Source organism: Apteryx rowi, unplaced genomic scaffold, assembly GCF_003343035.1.
Source record: "Apteryx rowi isolate R43461 unplaced genomic scaffold, aptRow1 scaffold_2, whole genome shotgun sequence".
Taxonomy (NCBI): domain Eukaryota; kingdom Metazoa; phylum Chordata; class Aves; order Apterygiformes; family Apterygidae; genus Apteryx; species Apteryx rowi.
The window spans coordinates 7,383,342-7,392,909 of record NW_020448307.1 but is presented as its reverse complement, the minus strand read 5'-3'; the positions used below and the strand labels follow the sequence as shown (position 1 = coordinate 7,392,909).

The 9,568-nt window shown below is 62.3% G+C and overlaps 1 protein-coding gene across 1 annotated transcript; it reads right to left on the bottom strand.

Annotated features, from left to right (window-relative positions):
• Positions 1 to 1,160: 1,160 nt before the first annotated feature.
• On the bottom strand, positions 1,161 to 2,158 carry IL17B (interleukin 17B). The gene is made up of 2 exons (XM_026063493.1): positions 1,674 to 2,158; positions 1,161 to 1,419 (listed from the first exon to the last, which is right to left on the bottom strand). Exons 1-2 carry the CDS (start codon positions 1,931 to 1,933, stop codon positions 1,161 to 1,163), a joined length of 519 nt encoding a protein of 172 aa, XP_025919278.1. The 5' UTR covers positions 1,934 to 2,158.
• Positions 2,159 to 9,568: the final 7,410 nt, after the last annotated feature.

Here is a 9,568-nt window from a genome sequence, read left to right as displayed (position 1 = left end):
TGAGGGGTGGATGGGGCAGGGTTCGCTGCAGTGGCTCCTGGCATGCAGGGAGAGATGCCTCTCTTCTGCTTCCAAGAGCATCTGAGACTCCCTCGTTGCAGGAGGGAGTCAGGCTCGGCTCTGTTTCTGGGGGACAGCAGATCCTCGCTGGGAGAAAGCCGGGCTGCTCTGGGGCAGCACCCACCTCCTATATCCTCGGGGCAGGCAGGAGTGCGGAGGGGCGGCATGCGATGGGCTGAGGCATAGAGCGGCTCAGGCAGGGGCCAGTGATGCGTTTTATTGAGGAACTCAAAAGCTGCTCCARCCTCCCAAGGAGATCAGCTGCCCCCTGCTCTCCCCGCGCTGCGTTCCTCTGCCAGGCACTAGGACAYGGTATTGCCTCTGCCCTTCCCAGTAAAGCTCCCAAGCCGTGCACCCAGCCTGGCCAGGGCAGACCCGGCTCACCCCTTCTGCCTCAGCACAGCTAAGCCGGGGCGGCGTGGGCTCAGCTGCGAGGACCTGGGGCGCTGCCCTGGTGAAAGGGGACCTTCTCCAGCAYCGTCTGTGCTTCTACACCACCCTCGTGTGCCAGAGGTAGCTTTTGGGGCCCAAACCGTGATCTGCTCCCCCTTTCCCTTGTGCTGCCTGGTCCAGAAAAGAGAGTTTGTATGGGGGCGAAGGAGGGCTTGGGAGAGCTGGGGAGGCCTGGACRCTTCAGGTGCTGTTGCACCAGTGGAGTGAATGAAGGCAAATGGGCRCTTTGGAGAGGCAGCAGGCCTGCTCCTATCCAGCCAGAGGGACCTGGGGGTAGCCACCTCCCTCTCTGCTCCTCGCTGTCCCCATGCCGCTCCCTGCTGTGCGCCCACCCTGGAGGTTAGAGGACTCGAGGCTATGTCTCACTGCAAGGCCAGATACGGGACTGCATAGCTGGGTTACTTGGAGGGGCTGCCCCAGTGCTGGGTGTCCCCAAAGTGGYTGCTTGGAATGAGGCTGATGGAGTCTGCAAGGGAATTTCAGGGAGCTCTTGGGTCTAGGCAGCTGCAGTCTCCTTGCTGAGAGGCTCTCCTTGCCCTAAGAGTCTGACAGCCCTCTCCCAGAGGRCTGGGCAGACCTGGGAAGCAAGAGCAAGCTGGTTAGTTGCCTGTGGGTGCCTGCAGGCTGCAGCAGTTAGCTCTGCAACCTCAGAAGATGCAGGTGCAGCCCACAGCAATGGTCTCCATGACTGTCTGGTACTTCTTCTGACACTTTTTCTTCATGGAGGGCTTGGGCCCCACCTCGCCCGGCACCTGGCAGAGCAGCCGGCGGACAGGCAGCCGGCTGTAGATGGGAATGCTGGCCATGGTGCGGTCCTCCTGCATTGTGAAGGGGTTGATGCAGCCGGTGCAGAGGCATCGGGCTTCAGGGATGTCTGCTGGGATCCGCGTTGCATCATGGTTTATGCTGGAGGAGAGGAAAAGCAACATGAGGCTGGAGATACGATGAGCCTGGCAGGTGAGGTTTGGGACAGTGGGCAGCTGGGACAAGCAGGGCAATCCCTCCACGGGGTGAAATTGGGCACCGCATCGCGTTGCACCTCTGCAATCACAGCAGCCCTGGGGTGGCTCCATGATGCTGGAGTCGTGGCCACTGCAGGGCCCTGCTAGCACAGAGCCAGCGCTGCTCAGCCCTGCCCGAGAGCTCTGCCCCAAACTCACCTGTAGGCCCAGGGGGACAAGCTTCTCCTGTTGGACCTCCAGAGCCTCAGGTTGACCTGGCACTTGGTGTCGCCCGGCTCGGAGCTGTTCTTGAGCTGACGCACCATGTCCTGGATGCTCTGCTCGTAGTCCTCCATGGGGGTGTAGGTGTCATCTGGGGCCCAGGCCAGGGCAGGGGCAGCTGTGGGGGACCGTGCTGGCCCCTTTCTCCTTCCCTTCGCTCCCTTACTTTGGTCCTTTGCTTCTGGGACCAGGACCATGGCAAAGGTGAAGATGCAGAAGAGAAGCTAAGGAGGGAGGAGGATGGTGCATGACTGCCCAGACCTGGAGAGCTAACGCGTTSCATTACTGGAAGGGAACTCTCCCCACCTCAAATGGGTCACTGGGCGATGGCAGGACCGCACTGACTTTGGGGTGGCAAATGCAGATTCCCAGAGGGGCAGTGCTGGTTTGCAGGCAGGACAGACAGAAGTACGCCGGCGCAGCTTTTGGGGGCTGGTGGGCACACCTTCGTGGTGAGCCTGCAACCCAAGCCTCAGCTGATGTGTGCGGCTGGCGAAGCCCCTGGCAGAGGTAGCTGCTTCCCATTTTCATTGCCCAAAGTGCCCTCCCCAGCCGTCCCTTGCTCACCCTTGAGCTTTGCCGCTGGTTTCTTTCCAGGCCTCACCCCAGAGATGGCTGCATGCTTGGAGGGATAGGTACGCATTCAGCTCAGGGTGTACCTGGGGAGCTGCTGGCTTGAAAGGGGCTTTAGAGATGAGACAGTCAAGAATGGGACCTTTATCCAAAGCCTCCTCTCCCTCCCTCTGTGCTCCAAGGACGGAGAGAGAGAAAGAAAGATGCTTTTTCCTTTCCTTCTCCCTCTGGCCTCGCAGGGCCGAGCTCCCGTGTGCTGACACCCGGCAGGCTGCCCAGCAGCGAACAAAGTTGCTTTCTGTAGCTCTGCTCCCTGCTATTCGTGTCGCTGCAGCTGGCCGGAGGCAGCCCCGCACCCTGCCCGCGGCCGTGCCTCTCCCGGCGGCAGCCGCACCGCTCCTGCCTGGGTGACGGCACATGGGGACCGGAGAGCGCTCTTTAAAGCACGGGCCAATTTTTCCCTCTTCTGCCGGACTCTCCCGCCTGACTGTCTCTGGTTTGTTCTCCGAGGCTGTTTTGTCCCGACTGTGCCAGGCTYGGGAGCAATCAGTCCTGCAGACCGAAGCATGCGTCTCCAAAGCAAACAAACCCGGGCAGTCATCAATAAACAAGAGTGTAAATAATTATATTAAAGAAGAAAAACGAGCGCGGGGTGCAGTCACCTACCAGGTTTGGAGCCCGCTCCATCGCAGCGGAGGGGTTGCCGGACGCCTTTGCTGCAGTGTGGCCGGCACAGGGTGAGCCAGGAAACTAAAAAGGGAAAGCCCCAGCCCCCGGCTCCGCTTCGCCGGAGGTGTGTCTGGCAGCGCGGAGAGCGTCCCCGAGGTGCCAGCGAGCCTCAGAGCTGGCAGGGCTGGGGGCCAGCGTGGTCTGGGACTCGGCCTCCCTTCTCCTCCTCCTCCTCCTCCTCCTCGGGTGCTGGCTCCACCTGCGGCTCCAGCCATGGCCAGGCGACTGGTCCATCGCTCAGACCAGGCAGCCTGGACAGGGGTCACTTGGCAAAAACCTGGCCTGAGGGAGGGGATTTGGGGACTCTGGTGCTGCTGATGATGCCAGAATAGTCCCAGCCCTTCACAGGGCTGGGAGGGACATGGCTCCCGGGGCTGGAGGCTCTGTGGGTGCACTGGGCGTTGTGGCCTGCATCCTGCACAGACGTGGTGGTGTGCGTGTAACCTGGCGCTTCTCCTGCACGTCCCAGAGCGGTCCCCTTGTGCCTGCCACCAGCTCCGCTGTCCCCAGGAGCAACAGTGGCTCGAACCCTTCTGCCCAACAGCAAGGCAATGGCGCTGATTGCTTCCAGCTCCTGTGGTGTCCATGTCCGCAGACCTTCCCCTTCTCCTGTCCCCGGCCCCGTGCAGCCTCTCGCAGTGCCAAGCGTGGGCTCAGCCGCAGGCGGATGCACCAGCTCTGCTTCAGGAGGCCTCCAGGCCAGGGTCCAGAGCTGCAGGGAGGTGGGTGTTACTGGCACGGGTGCTCTCGGGAGAGTTGGGGACTGCTCTGGCTTCACTTTGCCAAGTGTTAGCAGCACAGGGAGCTGGGCGCTACGGAGAGGGGAACCGGGGAGTGGTGGATGGCGGCTGTGACGCCGGGTCCAGGGATGGGGATTGTGCTGCTGGTTGGAGGTGGAAGGGTCTCTGCTAGGAGGGGGCTGGCAAGGGTTTCCAGCAGCCAGGCCTTGCAGGCAGCCCACCCGCCAGCCCCGGCCTGGGGCRTCCGCGTCCCTGCAGCCCGGGGCCTGTGCAGACGCTGTGCCACACGATGGTGCTGTCCTCCACCCAACCGCATGGGCATGCCGCCATCCCTGCACCCCGCCATCCGCCGCTCCCTCCCTCCTGTGCCTGGGGAGCCTGTCCCACAGCCCCGACCTCTTCCTGCAGCCTCCTGGGGCCAGGCCTGGGGCTCGGCCATCCCAGCGCGCTGCCAGCCCCGCAGCAAGCGCCCGAACCCGGCCAGCTGTGCTGCAATGGAAGCAAGGATGCCCCAAGCTATTTGCCGTGCTCATGGAAAACAGGTTATTCCCTGCTTCTCTGGAGCGCCCTTTTATGTCTCTTAGTTCATTCCCCACCAGGGCTAGGACGGCTGCTGGAGGAATGAGCAGTGTCTCTTGGGAGTTTTCTGCTTCCCGTTCTCATCCCCCTGCAATGGTGCTGTTCCCCCACAGCCCATCCAAGCCGTGCGGAGCTGGTGGGAGCTCCCAGCTCCTCTCCCCTCTGTGGACAGCACTGGGGCGACCCCAGGCCAGGCCGGCTCCCCTCCAGCTGCACCCTGCTCCCCGCCAGCTTTTGTGGCTGCACTCAACGTTGCATGTGTCTTCGCCTCCTGCCTTCCTGCAGTGGGGCACATCCCCCATCTCCGTTAGACCCTCATGCTTTGTAGCATGGAGGAAGGTTTCCATATCCTTTTCTCAGTCCAGCAACTGGGCTTATAGGAACCCACAGAGCAGGGTCAACCTTATCGCAGCCCTCCTCCTTCTAGCCCCGTGCCACTGCAGGGAGTTCAGCCAGGCTGCTGCCACGCTCAGGGGAGCCCCAGGCCCCGTTAACGTCCATGAGGACGTTAGCCAACGTGTTAGTGTTTCGGGGTCTTTGCTATCCTCTTGGGCGAGGGCTGACACCAGGCACTGAGCACACGTCCCTTTTGTCACCTTGGGCACCTGGTGGGGGGGCCCAGCCCTAGTAGCACAGGCCCTGTGGCCACCAGGAGCTTGCTGAGCCAGAGGGATGCGTCAATGCAGTGCCCGGCCCCTCCGGCCAGCCACGACCTGGGACCCAACCCCAGACCTTCCTAGGGGGCTGAGCACCCCAATGGCATTGCCCCTGTTTTGTGTCCCCCTGAGAGGGGACAGCGTGAGCCACCCAGGCGAGGCCACGTGGTTGGGGGCGATGCACCTCCCGCCTCGACGGGGCTCTGGGCCACGTGGCCCCGTCTCCAGCCGCGGCCTCCCGCGGCGGTGCCTGCCGGGACCGGGGCGCCCGGAGGGTGCCGGGGCTGCGCGCGCGTGTGTGCCGCAGCAGCCTGCGTTGTGTCAGCGCTCGGAAATGCTGTTTACACATGAGAGAGGCTCAGAGGCATCCGCGCTGGGAGCCAATTACCCGGTTTTGATCTTTTTTGGTGAAAAGGAAACCAGGGCTTTTCAGACATGGCCAAATTTGATAAGCCGGGGGAGGCGGGGGGCGGGCGGAGGCGGCTTTTCCCCACCGGCTTCGTGCAAGGGAAGGGGCTGGGTGCCTGCGGGCGCCTGGGCTGCAGCCAGAGCCCGGGACGGGGGGCAAAGCGGGCTCCGGCGGCGCCACGCTCCCGGCGGCAGCGGGGTGCGTGCATGCYGGGGGGCTCAGCCCCCGCGCGGGACAGCAGCCACCGGTGCCAGCGCCAGCCCCTGTCTCCCGGGTCGGGAAGGCCGGGGAGTGGGCAGCGAGGAAGGGCTGGAAAGCAGCCTCCGGCGGCCGCGCTGCACCRGGAAGGACATCTCCCGCCCCGTGGGCTCGGCGGCAGGCACGGCGTGGCGGCGCTGGGGCTCGGGGTGCATGGTGGGAATCGGAGCGTGAACGGAGGGAGCGATCCCGCAAGCGACACGAGGAGAGGAGGCACGAGTCAGCTCTGCCTGCCCCATCGTGTCACTCGGCGCACGTTATTTCCCAGGCTCTCGGTCACGTCAAAACCCTCTGGAATGCCCCCAGCTGAGCTCGGGCTCGCAGGGAAAGGGTGGGCGCCGGGCTGCGCCTGGGGTGGTGATAACGTGGTCTGTGYCCTTTCCCCGGCCCCGTGGGCTGGAGTGCAGCGGGGCCGCAGGTAAGGGGGGGTCGGACAGCCCTTGCACCACGGTTCCCATGCTGGTGGAAAATAGCTTTTCACCACCGAAGCATCGCCGCCGGGGCTGCGGGACCTCCTATCTCCGCACGAACTGTGTTTTCCACCCACCAAACATAAGCACGGCTCTAGCTAAGCCGCCTCTCCGGAGCAAGCACCGTGCTGCATGGGGACGGCCACCCGGCGCGGGACGAGGGTGGCGGTGGCCAGCCTGGAGGGGCGCGGGATGCTGCCTTGTGGAGGGGGCGGCACAGAGGCCCCCCCGGCATCCCTGCCGCGGCCTGGCCCCCATCCTTCGGCAGGTAGCGCCCGGCCCAGCCGCCGACCCCAGGCCTCTCCGCTCGCAACCATATTTGCACAAACGCCTGCTTAACGCGTGAGCGGCTCCAGAGAAGCCCCGGCCAAAAAGGCTTATTTTAAGCTTGCTGGAAAAGAACATTGTTTGGTGGGAATTATAGCTCCCTGTTCTCAAAAAAGGGAAAAACAAAAAGTGCTTAATTCTGCCGACTCCTTGAGTTACATAAACACAGAGACATGTCCCGTCTGGAGAGGGAGGCCAGGAATTCGTTGCTGGCACCAAGCGGAGGTCGGCGCCCTCCCTCCCCAGCGTGCCCTACCCCGGGCATTGGTCAGTGGGACAGGGCCGGTCCCGTCCCGCATCCCGTGACTGCTGCGGCGTCTCCGGGGTCCCCACCCTTGCCAGGAAGGGTTTTCCCACGGGAGGGCCAGGCRCTGCCAGTTGCCCTCGGCCTGCCCATCCCCCGGTTCTCGTGCCYGGATGGATGGGAGCGGGGCGGGCAGGGGCAGCAGGACGCCCGGGTCCTCGCCTCTGGGGTGCAGCTAAGGAGATGACGGCAGATGCGCCCTGCATCCTGGGCTTGGGTTCTGTAAGGATAATATTATTTTCATAACCGTAACCCAGCTGTCTCTGCGGTACTTCTGCATTTTGCGGAGGGGAGATTTGTCATGCTCAGGTCTGTCCAAGGGCGGGAGCGTCCGGCGCATCCTGCCACGGCCCCGCCGGTGCATCCATCACCCGCCAGCGTTTACAGCACGTCACCTGTTACATGTTCCAGACGTGCAGGTTTCTCCTGCTCGGCTTTTCTCCTGCCTTTTGTTTTCTTTTTCTTTCAGCCCTTGGAGACAGAGCACCTGATGGAAAAAGTCTGCTTGGACTTGCCTTCCTAGAAACACCCTGCYGCTTCCTTCCGCCTCCCTGTCCTGCCGGGAAGAGCTCCTGATCCGGCCAGCTCCCCTGGCGCCACTGCTGCCACCACGGTCCCATTCCAGCCCTGTGAGACATGAGGCCCTCTCCGAGCTGGCCCCAAGATGTCACCTGCACCGGCACCAGCTGGGGCTTGCCAGAGCAATGCCGGTAGAGGAGCCGCAGGGCCTCCAGCCTGCCTGGAGGAAGCCCCGGGCTGGTGCTGGCCCCTGCAGCTTATGGAAGGAGACTACGATTTCTGGCCACCAAAGGGAGGTGACAATTGCTCCTGCTGCCCAGGGTCTGTGTTGCCCAATGGCAGCAATGGAGGAAGATGGTTGGGCTTGGTGAAAGGAGCACAGGAGGGACAAACCCTTGTCCCAGCAGAAACCCCCCTGCCTTTTCCAGATTTCCTCTTGGTATCCTTGTGTGAGACAGCACCATAGGACTGGTCACAGCTGATCTAAGGCTCTTCTCCAGGCAAGGAGACTTCAAGGAGAGCCCAGGCACCCACCCAAGCACTGGTCCCATCAGCCTGCCAGCCCAAAGTCCTGCTCCGTCCAGGAGCTGCCCTGTCTCTCATGCTCCCTGGGTTGGGCGGATCAGGACTTCACAGTCTCTGGGTTGATCTCAGGTGGGTGCAGGGAGGTGCAGGGTGTCAGATTCTTTCTGTTTTCTGTCAAGGATCAGGTTTGGCTTGCCAGGAGCCACGGTTCCACCTTCCCTGCAAATAACCAGCTGCTGAAGCATGGGATGGCAACCAGGCCCAGAGCATCTGCCGTGCTTTGGTGATCAGCACAGACCCTGCTCTGCCGGACCGCCACTGCCTGGAAGGGACCAACACCTGCATGTGCCCTCCTACAGCATGACCTTGTCTCGCAGCCTCCAGCCCGGCAGGTGATCTCCCTCTGGGCCACTGTTTCTTTGGGTCTTCAAACAATGCCAGACCTATGTGACAGTGGTGTGGGGCACGTGGAGAGCTTTTGAGCAAAAGTGACTCAGGAGGGGCTGGACGGAGCCACCGAGCATGGGGCAAAGCCACAGCAGCTGCAGGGTGAGGGGACTTGGTCCTCACCAAGGTGCACCAGGTCATTCCCAGCAGGATGCAATGTCCCCAGTCGGGGCACTTGCTTGGGCTCCAGCCTGCTGTGAGGAGGTGGCCAGATAAAGGCCAGCCTGGCCTTGTCTTGGCCAGTAGCACAAGGATAGACAATCCCGCTCAGTCCTGCCCGGCCAGAGCGGCTGGGTTGGCCGCCCGGCACGGTGGCCTGGCTCCGGCCACACTCCCCACCGCCTCCTCGCGAGACGGCCAAGACGCCACCCTAAACTCAGCCTCCCCGTGGTTATTCCCTAATTGGGCCTGTCTCTGGTGGTTGGCCCAGCCAACACTCTTCCTGCTTGGGATTTTATGGGCCACGAACACCCTAACATTTACATCTTTGTCTGTACCTGGCTCCTGCTGCAAAGCATTGAGTTGTCACACAAGCAGCTTCTCGAGGGGTCGTTAAACTCCTCTCTGATTGCCCTCCGCTCTCTAGCCCTTTGTGCTCCTCGCCTCGGTCCGTACAGGCTGTGCCCACACTGCCCATCAGCCCAGAGCAGGAGGGCAATGCTGGGCTGCCAAATGGCTAGTTTTAGGGTTTCCCCCATGTCCTAAGCCAGCAAATGTAGTGGTCAGCCACTAGCTGCTGAGCCCTTTGGAGGAATGCTTGGATTTCATACAGGATATTCAAAGGTGAGACGCAGGCCTGCCCRTGGTGCCCTCTGAATCCCGGCTCCTTGCCATGGGAAAGGTTTGCCCCCCAGCCCTAATGCTGTACGCTGTAGACCAGCTTGCATCCCTACTGCCCTCTCCGCAAGGAGACAGGGCTGGAAGGATCTCTCCGAGTCGTTTCCAGGACAATGATACCCTCAGGGTCTGTGAGGAGAAAGCATCTTATTTTTAGGGCTTTGGTAACTTTTGCTTGCAGGCAGGCATCCAAGTTGTAGTTTCCCAGGGCAAGGCGTAGGGCTGAGGTAAATGGAAAGTTCTGCAACGCCAGCGATGTCTTCTTCTGCGGGTCATTCTCAAGTCAAACCTCTCCTCCCCCAGCGCCGCATGCCTGCTGCTCACCTGCCTGGATGCGGCTTTCTGGGCAGCCAGTCGTCAGGGATGGAGGGAGAAAACGGGAGACKCCTGGGCCTGGTCCCTGCACAGAACCTGCGGGGCGCAGGTGCTCCTCCAGGGATCACCTTTGCTGTTCCAGGA